A 24,822-nucleotide genomic window follows, 5' to 3' on the forward strand; every position below is an offset into this window, starting at 1 on the left:
CTTTCCCCTTCAGCTTTTACTGTTTGGCGACCGTTTTATTGTTTTACCACGCCCGTAATTTATACGGCCTGTCGGAATATTATTGCCTTTGTCCTTTTTATCCTTTCTTTTGTACGCCATTGGCTTTTTACCGCGTTTGTGCACTCAAATGAAGACGAATACCTGGCCAGATGCTCGGCCTCCCGTTTACGAGTCTGTCGGTCCAAAAAGAGAGATGGTATTTCCTCCCCCCCCAACGCGCTACCTCCCGTTTGATTCTTTGTTTGGCTTGCGATCGCATGTCCGCAAGGTCTGCTCGCCCTTGCAGATGGAGAGCCTTTCATTGGCCCCCCGTAAATGTTGCCGTGATTCACGGCTGGTCATTCCAGCACGTGTCAGAGTGGAAAGGCCTCGCGATTTGCTCGTTAATAGCCAGGCCGGGATGTTGAAAGAGAGGAAAAGTCCTAGCGTCTCCCTGCCGGAGCTGTTGCTCATGTCCAGGCGCCCCGAGAAGGTCCACGCGTTGCTGTCTCCGTTATGTCTTCACACCCTCGTAAAGGAGGGCAGGTGATTTCGTATCAAATTCCTTGTTCATGTTTTGGTAACCACGAAAATCCGGCATCGTTAATTAGATCACAGTCTTGTCTCACAAAGCAACTATGCAACCGACTCACTCAACATGGAGTTAAATGAGTAACAAGCTAGCTAAGTCGCGAATTAGCTAACACCAACCAAGTCAGTAGCTGCTTTGCTAATGGCAACGACATGGTTTTCTGGGAGCAAACTGACTGACTAATCGACTTACTCGGCAGCTCAGTAACAAGCCAAGTAGCTGCGTAGTCGAGCGACTGCCTGGTTAAATGTAGAAATGCCCTTTGTGTCACTGCTGCGTTCATATGAACAGACGCCGTATTTTGGCGGGAGCATCTTTTGTCTTGTTCAAAGGGTTTGCTGCTGCCACATAGCTTCAGCCACGCGACTTGACTGCGCGTCTGGTTGCAGACCTTTTTCTCGGCCTCGAGGGAGTCTGTCTCCACTTCATCCTCCTGCTGTTGCCACCCGGTGACGAACAAAGGAGCCCATATTGAGCCACTCTTGTTTGGCCGCACTCCATTCCACCCTCCACCCGTTGACTGCGCTAATCTCCGATGGTAATAGATGAGGCCTTGTTAGCGGCTGAAAGACTTGCAAACGACACATCAGAGGCGACGCCCGTTGGTCCGAGCTGCCTTCTTTTAAATTGTTGGACTTCACAGAGAGCCGGTGGGTGGATCGATCTGTTAATTGCCTGCGCGGTTGCACGTCGCTGCCCCGCGCAGCCGAGCGCAGACGGACGGACCCTCATCAAACCTCAAGCCAAACTACACAGGCGTGGTGAATCTATGATTCAAGGATCAAATTAGCCCGCCGTCTATTTTTGGTCTCTCTGCCAATTGAATGCTAATGTGATGAGATTGCAGAAATTAGCGCGCGCACACACTAAGCGCCAAAGACTGTTTGGAACCATTCTGAGCAACTGTGATGCCGGTGGGCGGCCCGGTAGTCCAGTGGTTAGCACGTGGGCTTCACAGTGCAGAGGTACCGGGTTCGATTCCAGCTCCGGCCTCCCTGTGTGGAGTTTGCATGTTCTCCCCGGGCCTGCGTGGGTTTTCTCCGGGTGCTCCGGTTTCCTCCCACATTCCAAAAATATGCATGGCAGGCTGATTGAACACTCTAAAATTTGTCCCTAGGTGTGAGTGTGATCATGGATGGTTGTTCGTCTATATGTGCCCTGCGATTGGCTGGCAACCGATTCAGGGTGTCCCCCGCCTACTGCCCGGAGATGGCTGGGATGGGCTCCAGCACCCCCCGCGACCCTAGTGAGGATCAAGCGGTACGGAAGATGAATGAATGAATGAATGTGATGCCGGTAAAACCGGCTGACATTTCAGCACTTCATGCGCTGTTGTCACAAAATTAGCTTCCCCAACGCATGAGTTCATTTTCGGTGCAAAGTGATATGATAAGATAAGATATTCCTTTATTTGTCCCGCAATGGGGAAACTCGGAACTCGGTTTCCTTGAGAGCCATATCCTGCCCGTTTTAGATTGGCGCAAACGATTCAAATGATCAGCTCATCAGCTAGCTTCGGCCAAGCCCGGGACCATCAAGTAGGTGTGTTGGAATGGGGCGAGCTCGAAAACAGGCAGACATGGCTCTCCAGGAACCCTCAGTCCCCAACCCCCGCATCAGATCAAACGCTCCGCGTCTCTTAGCCCAGAAAACCAAGAGCCAAACGCCAGCACTGTCATCTTGCCCTCGGTCCCCGCATCGACTCGGTCTTCTGAGCTGTGTTCATTGTCAAAAGTGATTCCATTCCACAGAATCCCATCGGAATTGGGGATCATTTGTGTTTGATTTTGCCGGCTACGGAGCGCATGGAGTCAACAAGGAGATTAGCCGCCGCTTTAATTGCGCCACCGTGCTTTACAGCGGGACTGTTTTTGTCCACGTCGATCCGCAGCGAGAAATCATAAGAAGATAGCGGGCGTCAATGCAGCGGCGGGAGGGGGTTGAAAGAAGAGGCGGCGTGCGAGCGAGCGATCTCTTGTTAACTGAAGGAATGACGTATCGATCGCGTCTGACAGGCTGCCGCGTAGCCGATCAATCGCGCCGTGAGAGGGAGATGATCCCGTTAAGCGCATCTAGCGGCTCGTCACGGGGCGCTCAAACAACGGGCGACGGTCGGGGAAATTAACCCATCAGGAAGATGGACGCGCGATATCTCCGCGTGAGATCGAGTGTAAATCCGAAAGGCCGCTGTAGTCCGCGTGTCGTCACGGTGAAACGCCGACTCGCTCTCCGCGCTCAGGTGGGCCGCGTTTTTAATGAGCGAGTTTATTTTGCCGTTGAGTGGGAAGTTGGCTCTATTTTAACGGGCAAAAGAAGATAAATGAAAAGCGTCCCCCCGCCCCGGGCGAATAAGCAGCAGTTAGTCAAGTGAGCACACGCTTGGTTGGAAAGAATAAACAAGGCGAGACGCGGCGTCATCCATCACGGTGCTCCAACATCTGCCCGAACGAACGCCTTCTTCCCAAAAGTCCCGCCGGCCGCCTCCGCCGTGCTAATTGATTAGCCCGCGCGTTCCTTCAAGTGTCCGCTATTAATGAAAGTGCCGGCTTGACGGTGAAGTCCGTGCTCCTGGGGGAGTGTTGCGGGGTGCTCCACCCAAGGCGAGCGGCCATTAGCGCTCAAGAAGGAATCCGCTATCGAGCCCTTTCAGCGTGAAAAACAAAACAAACTATTAGCCGACAATGTTGTTCAGGTAGCGGTAGTAGTTGGAGTTCAGGCCAGCTCACTTAGTGCCCGACTTTTTGTGTTTTTTTTATTCATTTTTTTATGTGATTGCAAGTCAAGTCAAGTCAAGAGTATTTCTGGAGCACTTTCAAACAGCCATCGCTGCATACAAAGTGCTGAGCGATTTAACATACGCAATAAACAGTAAGACGAAATGGTAATAAAGGCGGTAGAAAGCACCAAGCAGTAAAATCATTTTTTAAAAAAAGTAAAAAAAAAAAAGTAAAAGTAAAATTTAAAAAAAAAGTAAAAAAAAAAAAAAAGTAAAAGTAAAAGTAAAAACAAAGTAAAACGTCGTTGCTCATGATGCGGCTGAAAACGGCCTTGAAATAACTCCCACCGCTGCTACATTTGGGTGACATCATTGTGCGTCGCAGCCAGCCAGGCTTGCCTTTTTTTGAATGACTGCTTCCGTCACCCGAGTTTTGCATTTAACCCGCATAATTGTCGGCACGCGTTTAGAAAATATGGCCAAGCATTAAGCGCGGGTGATGGTAATCGCCAGTGAGCAATTTGTCGATGGACTAAAAGTCAGGTGAGCGCCTGCACGCTCTGAAATTATCTGCCTTAATGAGAGCTTTTTAGCGTTGCCCCCGCCATGCTTTTGTTTGCTTTTGCATGCGTGCAAAACACAACACTCGACGGAACGCGGCCACCCCCACCATCCCTCACATCCTTTCACCTCAACCCTTTTGCCCCCCCCCCCCCCTCATATTTAATTCAGTAACAACAACGTGTGCGGGTAATTTGGCGTGGCCATCTTGGCCCACTTTTGGACTCAAACGCAACACGCCGTCACCCACCGGCGACTTTCATTCATGGAAGACGCTTCAAAAAAAAAAAAGAAAGCGGAGGATTGTCGTCGTCTTTTCCAGAGAGGGGTGGAAGCGGTCATGCATGAGCAGCTGCCAGCTCTTCATTTAAAAATTCCCTTTTTTTTGGGACGGGGGGGTGTTTTTTTCACGCTTCCTCCCCCATATTCTGACATGCTTTATGAAAAATACAACTGTGGCTGTGCTATCATGGTTCCTGCTCTTCAGTGTTTGGTGGCTGCAGGCTGAATAATGAATGATGAAGAACAACAAAAAGCACTCGGCCTCGTTTTCCTCCCGTCTCTCCTCGTCGCCCCCCACTCAGATTGAGGCCCGCCGTCGATAACGTCCGAAGCAAAGTCACTCCAATTGAGTTTGCTGCTCAATCACGTTCATGGAGATTGAGCATGATCAACTCATCAAGGAATATCAATCGGATTCGCATTGGCAAAGATTCCCGATGACCTCTCCGTTTAGGGACACTTTTTTCGTGGGAGATGTCAGAAACGAGGCGGCCCGGTAGTCCAGTGGTTAGCACGTCGGCTTCACAGTGCAGAGGTACCGGGTTCGATTCCAGCTCTGGCCTTCCTGTGTGGAGTTTGCATGTTCTCCCCGGGCCTGCGTGGGTTTTCTCCGGGTGCTCCGGTTTCCTCCCACATTCCAAAAACATGTGTGGCAGGCTGATTGGACGCTCTAAATTGTCCCTAGGTGTGAGTGTGAGTACGAATGGTTGTTCGTTTCTGTGTGCCCTGCGATTGGCTGGCAACCGGTTCAGGGTGTCCCCCGCCTACTGCCCGGAGACGGCTGGGATAGGCTCCAGCACCCCCCGCGACCCTAGTGAGGATCAAGCGGTTCGGAAGATGAATGAATGAATGAATGTCAGAAACGATTACTCAAGTCAATCAAAAGATGCTATGCTAACTCGCTAACAAAATTAAGGGCTTACGTGGTGCACTCTGTCGGGGCGACGGCGCCTGTGTGCCCTTGAGCTCCTTTTTCCAGACCGGTTAGCTTCACTCCATTCTTGCGGTGCGCCAGAAGTGGCAAAGAGGACAGGACACAGGTGGGGGGTGGGGGAGGGGGGTACGCAGTGGCGATCCAAGAATTTGACTCGAAACGTGAGTTTCCGTGCTAGTTTTTGTAGCATTCCGGTGCCTTTTGGGGGGGGGAGCGGCGCGGTTTCTTCGACAGCAATCAAAGAGCTCAGAGCGGTGCAAAGAAGCGCCCCGTTGTGCTCGGGAATCACTCGAAGCCACGGAGAAGGCAGCGCCGCCGCGTTCGTTTGAAGGGAAGGAAAAACTCGGGTGCGTGATTGGCATCGACAGCACAATGCGAATCTCTGGCCAATCGAACAGACGTTTGTAACCGTCTGCGGATGCGAAAAGATGGCGAGCAAGCGCTTCAATTGGAGAGCAAAACGCTCGTTTGCCGGGGTCAAGAGTTCAGGAGCGGGATAGGATGTCGTCCCCCCCCCTGCAAACTTGTCGTCGTCTTTGATGCAGCTCCCGTCCTGGATCTCATTAGATGTCCATGCGTGTCTCCAGCAGAGAGAGCTGATCAAACTGCAGGCACTAATTGGCTTTTACGGCCGCCGCAAACTCCCGGTGCTCTTTCATGACCCGGGGGAGGGGGGCAGTGCATCCGCTGGTTCCCCTGTTCCGGATGGGCTGTGGGGGGGGGGGGATCGGCACACGTATGTAACACGCTAGTCGTTGTAGGTACGTGTGTACGCATATGGCCACCCCGCTACGTGCGACGCGGCGTGGACCCCCCCACGGTCCGCCGGAGTGGCGACTCAGAGGTCGCTGGCAAACACCGGCGTGGCCCCCCTAATGGCTCCCTTGCGTGGCGCTCTCTGGGGGTTGAGGCACGAGCGCTTCAAATGTCACTGTACGCCGGCGACCTTTCAAGGACCCAGAATTAATCAGAGGAAAAATTGCGCCTTCCTTCCTAAATGGCAGCAGGAGTCACCTTTGATCCCAGCCTTGATGGAATCGTCTCCGCCATTGAACGGATGGCAGGATGTAGAAACGGCCGTTTAGGTTTTACTCCCCCCCCCCCTCGGGGTCCTTTTCGGATATGGTGGTCATGTGTCCGTGTAATTTCGAGGTTGCGAGCATCTAATGTGGAGAGCCAAAGGCAAACGGCATTCGGGCATCAAGTCATTTCTTTGTCTGGATGGACACTTCATTAGGTACAGCCGATATCCTCCCGCGAAACGCCCCTCCGACATGAAGCGTTATGGATTGTTGTCGTGCATGATCATCGGCCCCTCGCATGGCGGAAAAAAAGATTCAAAATAATCCACAAAGTAAAAAAAACAACAACAAAAAATCACCCACGTGATCGTTTCTTGCTTTCGGTTTGTGAAACCACGCCCAAAAGTAGCCATCTTGCGCTCATCTGGAGTCACCGCCGGACGGATTTTGTCCGATTGTCCATTTTTTAGCTCATACATTCAAGTTGTCGCCATGAGCCGGCAGAAAACCAAATTGCAAAGGTCGCCCTAAACCAGTTCTTGTGCAAGCGTCTTGTGAGTGTTGGAGGCCACGCCCTTTTCACACCGTTGCAGCGTGTTTTCATTTAAAAGAGCGAGCGATTAGTATTGATTCCTGGCTGTCTCCGGATAAGATTTGCAGGAGATAACGATCACGTAGCAAAGGGGTAATTCCAAAAAGCACCGACTAAGCAAGCCGGCCATCATTTTTTATGATATCTGGATTCCCAAGGGAGCAGCAGGGAGCTCCGGCGTTTCTTTTTTAAATGAAAACACGCTGCAACGGTGTGAAAAGGGCGTGGCCTCCAACACTCACAAGACGCTTGCGCAAGAACTGGTTTAGGCGACGTTCGCAATTTGGTTTTCTGCCGGCTCATCGCGACAACTTGAATGTTAATCTTCCTTTTTTCATTCATCTTCCGAGCCGCTTGATCCTCACTAGGGTCGCGGGGGGATCTGGAGCCTATCCCAGCTGTCTTTGGGCAGTAGGCGGGGGACACCCTGAATCGGTTGCCAGCCAATCGCGGGGCACACAGAAACAAACAACCATTCGCACTCACACTCACACCTAGGGACAATTTAGAGTGTTCAATCAGCCTGCCACGCATATTTTTGGAATGTGGGAGGAAACCGGAGCACCCGGAGAAAACCCACACAGGCCCCGGGAAGAACATGCAAACTCCACACAGGGAGGCCGGAGCTGGAATCGAACCCGGCACCTCTGCACTGTGAAGCCCACGTGCTAACCACTGGGCTACCGGGCCGCCAACTTGAATGTATTAGATAAAAATGGACAATCGGACAAAATCCGTCCAGCGGTGACTCCGGATGAGCGCAAGATGGCTACTTTTGGGCGTGGTTTCACAAACCGAAAGCAAGAAACGATCACTCGGGTGAATTTTTAAAAATCACTACTATTGCCACGACTATGATTCATCGTTCGGTGTTGTTGTTTGTTAGCACGTCGGTGACAAACACAAGCACGCACGCTAACGTTAGCTTAGCCTGTTGTTGCTAGGCCTCCCTTTTGAACGCGATCCGCCACCCGTTAGCCATGTGACATGGGGCTGCCGCAAAGGTATACCCAATGCAAGCGCGGCGAGCCGGAGAGCCGATTACAGATGCAACTAACGCAATTACTCCCCCCGCCGTAACGCGATTAACACAAATTGGATTGTGAAATAAGCGAGCACGGCCTGTCATGCCGCCTCCGCCTCCTGAGATGTTGCGGCCCTCGACGGCACGACGCCAGGCCCGGGCGCAGCTGCCATAAATCTGCCGACGAGTCGACGTGAGTGAATGTGTTCCGTTGTGTGTGTGTGTGTGTGTGTGTGTGTGCGCGTGGACTCGAATTGATCATTATGTACGCAAGTGTGAAGTAGCCGTGATTTTTCGGCATCAGCAGTGCTGATGTGTACTGCTTAAAATGTTTTTTGCGCGACGATCAGAGGCCGCTGAACATCATGCATGTTTTAGATTGGATGTGAAATATCCAGTGGTGCCTTGAGGGTGATATTTTGCCATTATTAAGATTAAGAAAACCTTTATTAGTCTCTCAATGGAGAAATTCCAGATTCACAGCAGCAAAGTTATGAAAGGAAGAAGTAGAACAACAAAAAAATAGGAGCTGCTGGAAAGGCAGCCACTCGCGGCGCCATTTTGAAGTCAAAAATAACAAAAATAACACAAGACAACACATAGGACAGAGACAGTCGTGCAATCTTCACCACTTTTCTGCATACACTTTGTTGTCTGAAGCAGTTACAGATGAAAGAGGAGAGGATCAAAGTGTCCTTTCACCAGTGGATCAGAGACATCATGCTGAAAAATGTGCACACGTCTGCTACAAGCAAAGTTTTGAAAGCAAACACGAAGCTGTAGCGTCCATTGACGAAAAGAGATTAGTTCACTTCTCCTGTCCCACGTAATCCGCTTCAAACTCCAAGCCGCGACTCCCAGCTCCAAATCCGCATCGGCACTCCGCGCCAACGCTCCTTTCTTCTCATCGTCGGCTCCTCAAGACCTCCGTCCATCCAGCCGCAGACCGTTCAACAGCACCGATCTCTCCGCTGAACAAAGCGGGGCTGTGAAAAATGCTGCCCATTACAGGCGCAATCATGAATTGAAACTTTATCATGAATGGAAAGGCCAAGAATCCATTCCAGAAAAAAGAAAAAGCTAAATTTGCAACATGTCTTTTGGAAAGACTCAAGTGGACTCTAAATGTATTGTTTTCTGTTTAGCTTGAGCCTTTACTTCAACTAAGGGTGCCATTCAAATCACGGCATCCACATCGACGTGCTCGGAGAAGTTAATCTTGCGTACATCAACCCCAACCTGTGCTCTTCCTCGAGAGCTCAGATCTATGAAGCGATCAATAAATGTCTTCGCAGGTGATTTAACGCGCCGACTCGAATCCGGCCGTCACAGGTCTTTGGCTTGGGCTAACCTGACCTTTTAATGTTTCGTTGCCCGGTTGACTCAAGGTTTTCGCCGTATGGCAAAACGTCTCACCAGTAAGCGACTGTGGAAGTGCTGGTATCGATTTATGGCAAAGCTGATTCGAGTCAGCCATTTGGAGCTTGGCATGAGGGCTCGAAAAAGCAAACCGGCCCCTCGCGCTGCATTGTCGCTTGTAAAAAGCCGCAAGTCTGCATGATTTACAGCGGCGCTAGCTGGCTTTTCAGTCTTAAGATTCACATTTGTTGCCTCCGTGCGGCTCTGCATCAGCACCACATGAGTGCGCATGGCTGATGGGTGGGGCTGTGTCACAATGAGCACAAGGGCACGGCGGCGCACGCAATTGCTGCATTTGAATCGTGGGCAGACATGCAAGTGCATCCAAAATAGATGAGCTCGAAAAGATCGAAAGAGTATTTAAAAAATTGTCATAAAAAAGGCCAAAGAAATCCAAAAAATATGAGTAATATTCGGGCGGCCCGGTAGGCCAGTGGTTAGCACGTCGGCTTCACAGTGCAGAGGTACCGGGTTCGATTCCAGCTCCGGCCTCCCTGTGTGGAGCTTGCATGTTCTCCCCGGGCCTGCGTGGGTTTTCTCCGGGTGCTCCGGTTTCCTCCCACATTCCAAAAACATGCGTGGCAGGCTGATTGGACGCTCTAAATTGTCCTATAGGTGTGAATTTGAGCGTGGATGGTTGTTCGTCTCTGTGTGCCCTGCGATTGGCTGGCAACCGATTCAGGGTGTCCCCCGCCTACTGCCCGGAGACAGCTGGGATAGGCTCCAGCACCCCCCGCGACCCTAGTGAGGATCAAGCGGTTAGGAAGATGAATGAATGAATGAGTAATATTCAGAATAGTCCCCCCAAATGAACAAAATGATTTACTTGAGAAAAGAAATGAAGCATTAAAAGACAATAGCCACATTTTAGGGTAAAAAAAATAAAATACAAAACGCAACTGTTGTTTTATAGGGCGAGGCGAATAGCAATACCAGGCACAGGTATCGGGCCGATAGCAACCTTTTCTTAGATATTCAGTTCTTATTGCGATTGCCGATACCAGTCTTTTTTTTTTTCTTTCTCAGCAGGCGCTATACTGTGACAAATTCTTATTTTTGTCTTAAATGACATCTTATGTAGACTAGTACTCGCGCTATCAATATTCAGTATCACTTTTGATTGAAAAAGACCAAATCGTCCCACTGGGGAAAAAAAAATATATCTTGAACATTCCTCGTTGTTTTTTTTTCCCAGCTCTGGAAAGGTATGCCAGTATTGGATTCACACTCCATTTAAGATCGCTGGCAGATCCTTCACGACTCCTTTCAGTGCGGTGTTGTTATTGATGTGGAAATAAACACCTCCTCGGCTCGGCCGCCTGACAAGGACGTGACTTTACGACTGTGGGGCGGCGCGCTATGCTGTAAAAATCAACATCGGCTTCAAGTGAAAGCACGATGGCACAAGTGTAGGCTAAAATGAGGATTTCAGAGGGTCCCTATTAGCATATTAGCATGTTAGCTCATGAGCTTAACCTCGCCCGGTGCAGCCGTTTTCTGAAACTGAGCCGCGATTGGCCGTTTATCTAAGCCGAAAGCAACTGTGATGTCATGTTCATTTGACAAAAAAAGTGGCAAAATGGCCGCTTCTAAGATGGACAGAACAAAGCAAACGGGGTGGAGTTTACTGCTTAACTCAGACTCCACAAAGGCAATATTCATCAAAATGCCGCATTTAGACTCATGGCGACAAACTCTTGTCAAGAACATTTTGGGGTTGACTTGCCCTTGAAACATTTATGTGGTTTCACCATCATAACAGCCCCTCCGAGGGAATCCTTGATCACAAAATGGCCGGCGACGGGAATGACTTTGAGCCCCTGCGCGTCAGAGCATCATTAAAAAACAAAACAAAAATACACAAAATAGTGGGAGAAAAAAACCTGAAATATTTGAAAAGAGCATACAAAATACATGACCAAAAAATTCTGGAAAAAAAATATTAAGATCATAAACATTCTTCCCTTCTACCGATCGTCATGTCCGATAAGAGGCGCTCATCTCCACGGCGAGCCGGAGCTTCATTAAAACGCCGACTGACACCTTTTTTTATAAGCTCCTAACAGCTCGCTCGCCCGTTACTGCCAATCCAATTATGGAGCAAAACAATAAAAAAAGGGGAAGGATAAAAAAAAAAAAAAAAAACGCAGCCGTGTCAAATCGAGGCTGCTGTGTAATATAAATTTATTGGGAGAAAAAAAAAGGGGGGGGGGTGTTAATGGTTAGAAGAAGATTACAGGAAGCGGCTGCTGTGCTTTGTCGCTCAATACAAATGGTTGTGTCAAATGTGCCGCTCACCTTACGCATGCCTGTGGTTGAGTGTGTGTGTGTGTGTGTGTGTGTGTGTGTTGATGAGTGCGATGTTAAACAGCATCCTGAGGATTATCTTTCCCGGCGGAAGGGCAATACCTCAATGTCATCGGAGAGGAGGTATTTTCATGCCATTCCCTTCCATACAGGCGCCGTATGCGCCTCCAGTTCCAAAATGTTCAAAGATTACATAAACTGACAAGAATTTTTGATTCTGCTAACCCACGAATCGTACAAAATGTATCACAATACAGTGTTGTGGAAATTTGACTGCTTTTTTTGGTGAAAAATACAGAAATATATGAGAGAAAAAAATACACAAAAATTAAGCAAGCTAGTTTTATATGGGCAGCGCATTTCATGTGCTTTGCATAATTTAAATTGCAGCATTCGAGAAACCTTTAAAAACAAATGCGTAAAAGACATTTCAAAGAAAATAAAGGAATGAACAAAAAATGCAAAGAAATAAAATTTAAAAAAAAAAAACGTTTGGGAAATGTACAAAGCATTTTGTAAGACATGAAGAGAAGACAAACAACACAGTCGGCTTGAGCTGCCGTTTTCAGATCTCTAAAATGAATTCAGAGATTTGTTTCTAAATATAAATGTTTAATCCTTACTCCATTATGGTTTTCATTTCCCCTTCTCCGATCTGCGGGTTCACTCAGACACCATGAATAGAATTTGGGCTCTGCGTTTGAACGGAGTTGCCTGGCAAGTCGACCGTATCCAAGACGACCACTTCAAAACATGCGAGCCGGCGCTCATTCAAAGTGACACCCCGTCCCGAGACAAATGAAGCCGGAGACCACCAAAACGGCATCACGTTTCTTCAATGACGCCGCTTAATAGCAAGCAGCATGCCGACAAGCAGAGAGAAGACGACACATGTTCCAAACTATGTGGCGCTGTGACGCTCTCCGCAAGCTAGCGTATGGTAGCCGCGGGAACTCGCTAACAGAAGTCATCGTTTGTACCGCAGGATCTCAACATTACTTTCGCGGCGTGATGCTAGCAGGCTGGCTGTCTGCTAGCAAAGTATATATTCAAACGGAAATGTTAGCGCCTTCCCAAATGTAATGTTAGTTGATTGAATGAGGACGCTAATCATACACTATTCGCAGCGGAAAGGGACCAAACCCTGCCCGTGAAATGTTTATAATTACTTATATTAAAAGATTTCAAACTGGAACCATATTTAAAACTAGCATCCTAAAGCATATAATTTCCAACTCATGCTAAAGCACTTGACAGGGAGTCTACTCCCGCTAACAACCCAGGATTAGCTTCGCTCCTTCCGGACAAGGTCGTAGAAAAGTCAAGATGTACCACTTAAAACATACTTCACCAATTCTTATTGAGACAGGGAAATTACTGCTTTCCTATAAACTGAAGCATTGACGCCATCTTGTGGCATCTTAATCCGAAAAGAAAACATGAATAAATGTGGTTTTCAGCAACTAGCTGTTGATGAAGTTCATGAAAAATAAAACATCATAGCCTCAAGATCCTTTTGTGATTTCATTTCACTGCTTTTACCTTCACGTACAGGAATTCTAACCGAGACGATCGGTTATGAAGCGCATTGTTATAAGACGGGAACTAAGGCCACATTTGAAGGACTCTGATTTGGACAGACTTAAAATGTAGCATCCATAGTTTCATTTCACTCACTTGGCCCTCAAGTACAGGAAGCGCAACCCAAGAGCGAACAACGTAACAAATTTAAATTTAAATTTAGAAAAGGAAGGCAAGATTAGAAGGTGTCTTTAACGTGGACATCCACACACTGCCTTCAAATGTAGCCACTAAAGAATCATTTTTTGCCCTAATTTCACTTCCCTTGCCCTCAAATACAGGAAGTACACGCCAAGTCTGTCTCCTCCCCACAAAAAAGAAAAAAAAATTGTGAAATAGAAGCCACATTTGAAGGAGTCTTTGATTCGGGGCATGCCTGAGTGCAGGAGTACACCTTCAAATTTAACCTCTCCATGATCCCTTTGTGGTTTGGTCCCCCTAAGCAAAGGGAGTTCCACCCACAAGCTGCGTAACAACGCTCACCACGAAAAGAAAAAAAAAAAAAAAAAAAACGGGAGAGGAAGCCACATTTGAAGGAGTCTTTGAATTGGGTCACCTCTCACGCGGCTTTCAAATGAAGCCTCGGAAGGATGCGTTTGCGGTTTCATTTCAGCCGCTTCACCCTCATGTACAAAACGACGCACGTGCTTCCCCCCCCCGCCCCCCAAAGATGCATCAAAGGAAGGCCGCATTTGTCGGACTCTTTAAATGTAGCCTACAGATGTTTACGTTTTCGTTTCACTTGACACCCCCACCCCGAAGTACAGATTTCGCACCAGCTCCGGAACAAAATCTGCCGCCCCCTCCCCGCCGACACTGGCAGAAAATCAATCCCTGTCCTCATCTTCCCCCCCCATCACGCCCTCCTCCCCCCATTTTCCTTCGCCCTCCCTCACGTCTTGCGCCCCCCTTCTGGCTGTAAAGTGTCCACTCCAGACTTGAGCGCAGCCATCACGCCGGGCCCCCGCGCCTTATAGGAGTGGGCAGCGAGTCCCGCGGGGCGCATTGTTCATCCGTATTGGCCGGCGCGGGATCGGGCACACTGGAGGCGTGTGCCAAGTGAAAACCCGCAAAGCCGATCGGCCCGCCCGCTCCCTCCGCCCCCCCCCTCTCGACAAAACACGCTCGTTAAGCGTCAACAAGAAGTGATGATGATGATTTTATTTTTCTTTTGGAGGGCGAGGGAATGCGTCCTTAACGATAGCCATGAAGGCTACGACACGTCTTTTATTTATTATGCAAATGAGTACCATTTGCGACTCAATTAAGTGATTAGAAAAGCTGTGGCTCTGCGCCCCCCCCTCCTTTTATTTCCTGTCTTTTTCTTTGCTTTTCAGCACATTACGGTGATGAAGCCATTACTTCTTCAAGTGAATGCTAATGAGTTTTTAGCTAACGTTTTAATGAGCTATACATTACCACAACGCACGGATTAGGCAGCGGCGTGAGCGCGCGCCGCCGTTGTTGGGGCCCGTGAAGGGGAAAAGGGCCATTTGGAGTTCATTATTTTCTTTCTCAGGAGTGACATTAGTTTTGGGGTTTTTTTGGGGGGGGGGTTGCCTGTGTAATCAATCGTACAGCCTCATTACTGCTACCATTATGAGCGCCGGAGTTCTTCAAACTTTTTATGTGAAGCACAATCATCATGTTATTAAAATACGTTTATGAGGAAGGTCAAAGGTGAAATTCTGAAAAGTAGACTTTTTAAACCACTTTGACGATTCTTTAGTTTGTTTTTCTTGTCCAGTTATTCAATTATGAGTTCAACAAATGATTCACAGCAGGCGAGCGTCTCGTCAGCAAATCCGCTCATCTTCCAGGATGTCTCAGGCTCCGCCCACCAATGCTGGGGAATTTCCATCTGCTTTCTGGAGTGACCTTAGGTGTTGTTCTAAAATAGTTCATACGTTTGGGGCAAATTGTAGAGTATTTTTTTTGACAAAGTCTAACCCTCTCCCAAGTGAGCCCAATTAAGGACGAGTGTCCCAGACCTGCGACTTTCAAAGTGTGGCTCCCTCTAGTGTCACAAAAACGTATCGCTGCCTGATCAAACAGTTCAGCTGTATTGAACTTTTTTCGGTCAATGCATTTGAGATGCTTTTGTTGTTTGTCGATATTTATTGAGGTAGCATATTTTCTTTTTTTTTCTTCCACCTAAAGTGGGCGGAGCCCAGTGTGATGATCACTTAAAGGATTTGCCACGGCGAAAGCGCGCGAGAGCCCGTTCATGGTTGCGTGCGCCCTTTTTTGCCTTTGTTGTCCAAATGGCCGGAATGCCTTCTCCGCATTTCCCAGCGTCCGCGTCCTCCCCGCCATCTCTTCGCTTTGACCTTGAGTGAGCCTTCTCTCATCACGCCGCTGCGTTGTGGCGTCTATTGTCTCGGCTCTTTTCCTTCAAAGCCAATCTTCTCCTCCATCTTCCCCTCGGATGCATCTGCGCGCATAAAAGATGCGCGTTTCGTTCCGTCGTACGGCTGCCTTTTGAATTTCTGCCTTGCGCTGCCGTATCGCTGTCAGCCGCGTCTCGTCTCGTCTTGACCGCGCTTGCCGCGTCTTATCACCGAGAAGAAAAAAAAAAAAAAGTGACAGTGTTATTTACAGTTCCCTGGGCTGCGATGGAGGCGGATGGCGTTGGGAGATGCTATCGGGCAGCTCGGCGGGGCGCGGTTCATTGACATGGTGCTCGTGGCTTCATCTGCAGTCGGCGTGATGACTGAAAGCGATCGGGCTCGCGCGGGAGACGGTGTGAGACGCAGCCGCTCGGTCACTGTATCACATCTGGCCTTGGAAAAAAAATGTGGAAAAAAAAAAACAAAAAAGGTCAATATCGTGTTAAATTTCACCTTTGAATGTGATGTGTTTTGCGTTTTTTTTAGCGTGATACATTTGGCGTTTTAAACGGGATACGTTTTGCCACCGGGATTTTCTTTCTTTCTTTCTTTCTCTTTTTTCAGCAATCTGTTTTTTTTTTTTAAAACACATGTAGAGGCGAAAACGCACTCCCAACGAGTTCCTCAGCTGTTGGTATGGCTTCAGCTGCGCTTTGACCCGCGGCTCGCTGTCTGCATCTGGACAGGTGGAGTGCAAAGGTCAGCGAGCCTATCTCCTCTCATAGAGTGATCCCGACCCCCCCCCCCCCCCCAGCACAGAGACGAATAGCAACAACACACTGGTGTGTTTCGTCTGCCGACATATACACTCGCTCCCTCCTCTCAGGGCGGCAGTGAAAACATTGTAATGAGACTCTTTGTGAGCCCTCCACTCCAATGAAATGATGTCATAGCTCCGAGCTAGCTCTTTACGGCAAAGCCCGGATATCGTGTGTGCGTTTGTGCGATTTTTCCAATCAGAGCGTTAACGCGCTCGGTGCCATGCCGATGTCCCCCACCTCCCTCGGGCTTCTAATCTGCCTCTCCTGTTTCTCAGCCTCCTGACCTGGCACCAGTATGAAAGCTTGAAGAGCTTTTGTGCTGTGGACTGGATGAAGGGGGGTGGGGGCCGGGGGGAAGCAATAAAAATACACATGCGTTGCAGTCTTATGAAAAATGTAATTGCAGCTTGGTCACCGGGGCATTTGTACCGATTGACAATTTCACTCTGATTGGATCTCCTTGCGTTCCCACCTGAGGGGAGCCTACAAGCTGTTTTTAAAAAAACAAAAATTAAATGCTATCGGAGGGCGGCCCGGTAGTCCAGTGGTTAGCACGTGGGCTTCACAGTGCAGAGGTACCGGGTTCGATTCCAGCTCCGGCCTCCCTGTGTGGAGTTTGCATGTTCTCCCCGGGCCTGCGTGGGTTTTCTCCGGGTGCTCCGGTTTCCTCCCACATTCCAAAAACATGCATGGCAGGCTGATTGAACACTCTAAATTGTCCCTAGGTGTGAATGTGAGCGTGGATGGTTGTTCGTCTCTGTGTGCCCTGCGATTGGCTGGCAACCGATTCAGGGTGTCCCCCGCCTACTGCCCGAAGACAGCTGGGATAGGCTCCTGCACCCCCCCCTTCACGTTTAGCAGGACCCATTTCAAGAAGGTTATGGATCGCAGCTATAAGTTCTCCATTCTTTTACATGAGACTTTTCCAGCCAATATCTTGTTGGTTGGGGCCATTTATTTTTATTTTTTTTCGAACTTCCTCAGTGGTTTTGGTGTCGCGTCTGTGAAGGTGCCCCTCTGTGACCGCATGCTTTCGGTGCGAGCCTGTGAATGGCTTTGTCAGCACTTGGTATGCGGGCTGCAAGGCTGCCCACTCATCTTACTGACAAGCAATGTCATAGCCGCCACATGAGTAATGTTAAGGGTGGGGATGCGGGGGAGGCACGGTCGTCGTCCCCGAACCCACGTTCTTGCCAAGTATGCCTTACCCGGTTTACACGAAAGCATCGGGCGCACCTTGCGATCCAGTCAATCTATGTGGAGATGGTTGGAAGCCGATACACTTCACTGCGCCGGCGCGCTTCGGTGTAGCGGTTCCGAGCGGGCTTTCGACGGTTTCAAATCACGCTCTAAAATCAGTGTTGGACTTGAAGTTGACGCCACATTTTCCTTCCTTCCTGTCGGCGTTGGCGTCCCAATCTTTTTGTCCGTTTATTGTATCATTCTTTCTTAATGATGTCAAAATGTGGCATGCGTGGGAGTCAATTCTGGCAGGGAACCTCCGCCGGCCCGTTCGCCCGCACCCCCACGGGGGAGCTCCACGCCGTCTCAAGTTCAAGGTGGAGGAGCTGTAATCTTCAAACCAGCCCACTCCTCTCATACTGACATTTTTTTAATCTTTTTTTTTTTTTTAATGTCAAGAAAAACACAAGATTCGTACTTTGCGGATACGGCTCCTGCTTCGCCTGCAGCCTGATCCGCCGATAACGCTTGCCAACAAAGAGGAGGGGGTGGGGGGTGTCAATGCAACCAAACATATAAATATTAATAACCCAGGAGGAAGAGTTTGGGCTGGGGGGTTGAGGAGGGGGTGGGGGGTAGGGTGGTTCAGGCGGCTCTCCTGGAACTCGGCAGGAGGCGAGGTGTTGTTGCGATCGTTTCACGGTAGAAACGCAATTATCCTTCATCCGGGACCGGATGCCTTGAGGGCTGCCGAGCGGGAGCGAGAGTTCACTTTCCCCGACCGACATCAAATAGGCGCCGGCTTATCAGCCCGTTGACTTTGTTCTAGGAAAACAAAAAGCGTGAGTCAAGTGCCTCAATGCGCAGACAAAGACAAGCGGGAAAGCGGCCGTGGGATGTGGCGCTCCCTCCGCCGCCTTGGGCCCGCTTGCGCCTAAATAGGCTCTCGCGTTCGGCGGCTTTGGAGTCGGGAATGGCGCGCCGGGTCACGGGAGCGTATTTCAAGCTATCGGGTACTCATGGAGGGAGGACGCGGGGTCCTCCCTGGCAGTAGTTGGCGCTGCACTGCGTCTGTTTCACACGTCGGCGGACCGTTGTCTGCGCCAGAAGGAAAGGTCCTCGTTTTGTCACGGTCTCAAATGGTTGAAGGGACATTGCGCTTTGGGATTTCAAGTCGGGCGGAGGCTTTCCAATTGGGCTTCCAAGTCCAAGGTTAGAGCTTTGAATTGTGGTTTCAAGTCAGGTTTTGCCTTGCCAATGAGCGTTTACATCTTGCTTCCGCTTCCTGGCTTGATCTGCACTTTGAAGGTTTCCCATTCGGATTTCAAGCCTGGGTTTAGGTCTTCAAATGAGGGCCTGAAATTGGGGTTTCAAGTTTTTGGGAATGGTGGCTTGAAGCTAAGATGCGGTTCCAAATTTGGGTCCACGTTTAATTTTGCCATTGGGGTTGGAAGCCTGGCTTTTGGCTTTCGAAGCTGAGTTAGCGTTTCCAAAGGAGTTTTTGAATCAAGGATCCGGAATCTGACATCGGCTTCCAAGCCTACGCGAGGGTGTCGAATGTTCACTTTCATCCGAGGCTGCCTTTCCTGCAATGGTTTGGATGAAATTCATGTTCAATCAACTAAACTGATGTGGCTTCCTGACTCGACTCCCTCGGGTGCCATCGCGACTGAACGGAGGGGAACAATTCCAGGCAAACAACATTCTGTGTGTGTGCTATGCGCACCAGGCCATCCTTTAAACCATTGGGGTTCATCCATAGATAAAGCAAACAAAGGAGGGGGGGCGGGAGCAAGGGGGGCAACTAATTACCTCCCAAGTCCTCCACGGAAACCCGCCGCCTACCTTTTCCGCGTCTCGTGTGGAGTGCCCCCATTTGCATTCACATCACATCGAAGTCCCCCTCTCGAGCCCGCGATAATTGGCTTGAACGCTCGCCGTCTCCCCGTCGGAAATCAAGACGAGGGGTGAAAAAAGGGCGGGGCCACCAGTTATCCAGTCCCTCCCATCCTCCTTGTAAATCCCGCCGACAAGCAACCCTTCGGAATGTGCATGAGGACCTGTGGCCGCCCCTTCAGAGGCGCAACGGGGAATTCTCAAAGTGGCGTTCCCGGGATTAGAGGGGGAGGTGAGAGGGGGGGGGGGGGCGGCGATGGAGAGCAGGCTGCGAGGAGCAGGTCAGGGTGACCCTCGCTCACTGGAACGATGGATTCCTTAAATCTGCATCTTAACCTGGTTTAGCTTTGCAAATTAGAGATTTGGAGAAGAGTTAAGGTTTCAAGTTCAACTTTTGAAGGCAAGATTTCAAGCTAGCGCTGCGCTCGTGGGTATAAAATCCAAGAGCCACGTGGATATTGTCATTCATCCAGTTCATTTTTTTTTCTTTGCCTTGACTCATTTGCAACTGGAGGGCTCCCTGAACAGGGAGTAAGGCTTTCAGTTCAGGAGTTAGGATGCCCGTTAGGTCCCATTAGCTTTTTCCCGCAGCTTTTTCAATCAAAATCAACCGTTGTTTGGTTGCCATGACCCGGATGACTTGGGTTTCAGTCTTTGTTCCGCATTCGACTCTGGAATTCAGGCTTAGTCGGGTTTAGTCTTGGAAATTTGGTTTCAATTCAGCATGACCCAAAGATTGACAACTCTAATATTCAACTTGATAAGATTACTTTCTGATATTGTTAGTAAAGGCAAAGAAATCGATTCCCATGAGCTGCTAGCAGAGAAATCGCTGAAAATGGTTTTGTGTTGTTTTTTTCCCCCGTCCCTCCCTTTTAGTGCTGCGCGACGACTTCCGGCAGAACCCGACCGACGTGGTGGTGGCGGCGGGCGAGCCGGCCATCCTGGAGTGCGTTCCTCCCCGAGGTCACCCCGAGCCCACCATCTACTGGAAGAAGGACAAAGTGCGCATCGAGGACAAGGACGACAGAGTCACGGTCGGTGCCCAACCCCAACCTCCTCAATCAAATCCCTGACCTCGAAAGACTCAAACAAAGCCTTGTGGTTTCAGATCCGCGGAGGGAAGCTGATGATCTCCAACACAAAGAAAAGCGACGCCGGCATGTACATTTGCGTGGGTACGAACATGGTGGGAGAGCGGGACAGCGAGACGGCACAAGTCACCGTGTTTGGTAAGCTTGATTTCCATTTCTTTCTCTCTCTCTGCGCAAAATTTCAAAAGGTTGGTTTTAGACATTTATTTTGTTCATTCATCATTTCTCGGGTCAAACGGACCCAGGAACATGATTGCTGTGGAATTGATGTTTATCAAAAATATTTGATCCTGCTGGCCCGGTCATTTGCTTCCTTCAACGAGCAGCGCGCCACTTCTGAGCCGTGATCATTTTTGGTGTACCGTCGACAAAAACGTGACAGATGTCAAGGAAGGCAAAGCGGCCAACACCCACACGCGTGTTTTTCTGCAATTGCAGAGCGACCGACCTTCCTTCGCCGGCCTATCAACCAGGTGGTGTTGGAGGATGAGACAGTGGAGTTCCGCTGCCAGGTGACCGGAGACCCCCAGCCCAACGTTCGCTGGAGGAAGGACGATGTGGACGTCCCTCGCGGGAGGTAAGACAACCCGTGAGCTTCGAAATGAAAATAGCGCTCCGTCTGCAGAAAGCAGTTTGCGGCTCATTTGAAAGAATTTCCCAATAGCGATCGGTCAAAGCGCTGGAATTTGATCCAAATTGCCTCTTGGAACTACAACGGCTGACTTCCTGTTCCATATTTGGCATGGGTCATTTTCACACCCGGACTTGCCAGCTAAATTTTGGTGCTCAGAGTCCCTGCACCTAAATGGCAAAGAGCAGCGTCAGTGTCACAAGTGGACTGAAACGGGGGTTGCCTCACATGGTGATTGCATCACCCTCAAGGCTAAAGCGTGGGCGGCGTGTTTGCATCTGATAACGGTTGTTTTTTGTGGGTTCACTGTCTGCCAGACTTTTTTTTTTTTTTAACGCATCGTGCCAAAGTAAACACGCATGGAGAAAAAAAAATTGTACACCAGTTGATGAAAGGCAGTTGGCTCTGGAAACGAGTCCAGAGAGGATGATGAGAGGGTTTTTTTTCTTCTTCCAGGGAAAAAAAAAAAAGACAAAACCACATAAAACAATCTTACCGGTCAATTGCAATCGAGTGAAACCTCAACTCAACTGTATTTATAGAACACTTAAAAACAGCCACTGCTGTCTACAAAGTGCTGTACATGAAGCTAATATCATACATACAACAATAAAACAATAAAACAATAAAGAACGTGATCCATTGCGGACTCCTGTAGGAAGTCAGCGTGGTTGAAATATTTTTTTTCCCACTACACTGGCTGTTGCCGTCGTTATACCTTGTTGACTGTGTTCAAAATAATAATTTAAAAAAATTAAACTACCAAGGTATTATATAGGGGAATTATTGGGGGAAAAAATCATTCATGAAATAGAACCCCCCCTGACCCCCAAAAAACGAACTGAAACTGCATCTTGAGTTTATAAAACTATTTATTTCGGTATTTCTGTACACCGGGCCCTGTCGAAACAAGGTCCTTAATTTTTTTCTCACAAAATGTCCTTCAGAGCATTTCTTTGCAGAAAATACAAATGATCAAGATTCCCCCCTCCCCCCCAAAAATGAACTGAAACTGCATCTTGAGTTTATAAAACTATTTATTTCGGTATTTCTGTACACCAGGCCCTGTAGAAACAAGGTCCTTATTTTTTTTCTCACAAAATGTCCTTCAGAGCATTTCTTTGCAGAAAATACAAATGATCAAGATTCCCCCCTCCCCCCCAAAAACGAACTGAAACTGCATCTTGAGTTAATAAAACGATTTATTTCGGTATTTCTGTACACCAGGCCCTGTAGAAACAAGGTCCTTAATTTTTTTTCTCACAAAATGTCCTTCAGAGCATTTCTTTGCAGAAAATACAAATGATCAAGATTCCCCCCTCCCCCCCAAAAACGAACTGAAACTGCATCTTGAGTTTATAAAACTATTTATTTCGGTATTTCTGTACACCAGGCCCTGTAGAAACAAGGTCCTTATTTTTTTTCTCACAAAATGTCCTTCAGAGCATTTCTTTGCAGAAAATACAAATGATCAAGATTCCCCCCTCCCCCCCAAAAATGAACTGAAACTGCATCTTGAGTTTATAAAACGATTTATTTCGGTATTTCTGTACACCAGGCCCTGTAGAAACAAGGTCCTTATTTTTTTTTCTCCCAAAATGTCCTTCAGAGCATTTCTTTGCAGAAAATACAAATGATCAAGATTCCCCGCCCCCCCCGAACCAAAAAGCGCCAATGTTCGTTAAAAAAAGTTTTAAAAGAACCCTAGAAAAATGTGCCGCCGCCATTCCAAAACGAAATTGGGACACGCTGCTTCATTTCTTTGCCGTTCAAATCTTCGTGAAGGAGGCGAGCTGGAGCCTCAGCTGAGTAAACAAAAGCCTTCATGTTCTCCGCTGCTGGATGCCATCGCGATGTTCTCCTTTCACGACCACCGTCTCCATTGGAAGGCATTTGTAATTATTTTTTTTTTTGGAAGGGGGGGGGGTTGGTTGAAATATGATAACGGGCCAGTTGCTGCAATATAATCAGAAGCCCACAGAGGATTGCAGGCAGGCACGCACGCACGCACGCATGCAGAAACAATTAAAAACGGCAATCTGCCACATGTCGGGGAAAAGATCCATAAACGGCAAATGAAGTTGTCAAGTCATAACAGATGCTTTGTTTTAACGGCCGGCTGATCTCATATCTTCCGCGCCGGATGCGAGGACTATTATGGGATGGAGGCGAACGAAATCGGGAGGGAGAACGCTGCGCCTGCAAATATTGAAAATAAATAAATAAAACACTGCTCAGGTGATGAGATGGCCCCCCCGCGTCTTTTTGGTTCTAATTGCACGTCCGTATGAGATGAGATTTGGATCTGGAGGGGGAATCGTTTCTTGTTTTTGTTGATTGACTTCTTTTATCATTTCATCTGCTCAGTGTGACGTAGTTCATCCAAACATTTTTGAGCACGGGGCACAAACCATTTGAGTCATGGTAATATCAATCCTTCTCATATCATACCCCCCCTCGCCCATGGGTGGCACAGGTATTGTGCTGGGGGTGGGTGTCCCAAGTGCCCACTTCACAGCGCAGATGTGCATTCCACTTGGGCGAGACTCTAAGGTGTGATTTATGCGCCACATTTAACGGGAATGACAGGAGACACTTTGGTTAGCCATCAATGAAGTCCGCTGTGGCCATTCCCACAGCGGCGCAGCCCTCCCTCTCCCGCTTGTTTGCAAAACCCATCGCCGCACACCTCCGTCAGAAAAGCGCGTCTCTCGTCTTGGCACTCGTTGACATTCCGGCAATGACGTGTTGGACGATTGTCGACTTTGCTCCCGGGGCGCGCGTGCGTCCGTGCCCGCTCGGGAACGGCGAAAAACGAGAGCCGAGTTGTTGGCTGCGCTCTGCGGTGGCATTCCGGCTCTAATGGAAAACCGAGTTGTAGGCCAATAAAGAGCCACTGTTCCCTTGTTGTGGCCGCTTGCAGTCGGCTCGCAGGGATTCCGATTCCAATTTGGAAGATGACGACAACGTTTGACTTTGCTCTTCTGAGGCAAAAGCAAGGCAAAGCCAAGCGCAAATGAGCAGATGATGGTCCAAAAGCTTTTCATTTCAATTTAGTGGGCGAAGGAAAGCGCGAGGACACGGTTCTCGTTCCGCAAATAAGAAGGCGCTAGCGTCGGTCGCATTAGCGCCTGAGAGCTTGCTGGCAAATTGTTTTGCAAGACGCCGCTTTCTGCTCTCCACAATACTTCCGCCGTATATTCAAATACATTCATTCAAATAATTATGGCTTTTTAAGTACCTGTGCTGAGAGAGGTGCAGCTGACAGTCTGCGAGCAGGAATGCCGCCTTTGAGCGAGAAATGTCACGCAAAAAAAATCTAAAATAATTCAAAACACATTCCAGGGATCGGCGGCACGAGCTTAGCTTCTGTTGGCATGCGGCCGTGCCGTGTACGTGCATCGTATAGGTACGACTGCTCGTATGGCTTGTCCAGCTGCTGGGGGTAATGGACCGCGGTGACAATGTTCCGGAAAGTATGGCCGCAAACTGCGCCTTCCCGCCAGATGCAATTGTCCAAAAGAATCGCCGGCGGTAAACGACTTGACTTTCCGGCTGCCCTCCGTCACTGTTTTATCGACGACACGGAATGAAATCCCGGCGCATCGGCCAAAAGCAACAACGCACGATATAACGTCCTCTCTTGTGCTGCGTAACTTGCGAAAACACACACTACGCGTGATTGAGATTCATAGCATCGTAAATCCAAATCATGCCTTTGCGAGTTCCAAAGGGGAATGAAATCTCGTTTACGTACAATTGCATACACTTCGGGGTCGGCGGGGTTGACGTTTTCTGTGGCTTGTTATCGGGTCAGAAATGCAGTCTCCCTTTGTGC

General features: G+C 48.9%; 1 protein-coding gene across 2 annotated transcripts in view; it reads left to right on the forward strand.

Annotated features, from left to right (window-relative positions):
• robo2 (roundabout, axon guidance receptor, homolog 2 (Drosophila)) overlaps nt 1-24,822 on the forward strand; it is a 264,283-nt gene that overhangs the window by 64,684 nt on the left and 174,777 nt on the right. For both annotated transcript variants that reach the window (XM_052077678.1, XM_052077679.1), the window contains exons 3-5: nt 20,139-20,296; nt 20,371-20,491; nt 20,792-20,930. In XM_052077678.1, coding sequence (XP_051933638.1) covers nt 20,139-20,296; nt 20,371-20,491; nt 20,792-20,930 — 418 coding nt within the window. The remainder of the gene's footprint in view (nt 1-20,138; nt 20,297-20,370; nt 20,492-20,791; nt 20,931-24,822) is intronic.

This window comes from Hippocampus zosterae, chromosome 10, assembly GCF_025434085.1.
Source record: "Hippocampus zosterae strain Florida chromosome 10, ASM2543408v3, whole genome shotgun sequence".
NCBI classification, from domain to species: domain Eukaryota; kingdom Metazoa; phylum Chordata; class Actinopteri; order Syngnathiformes; family Syngnathidae; genus Hippocampus; species Hippocampus zosterae.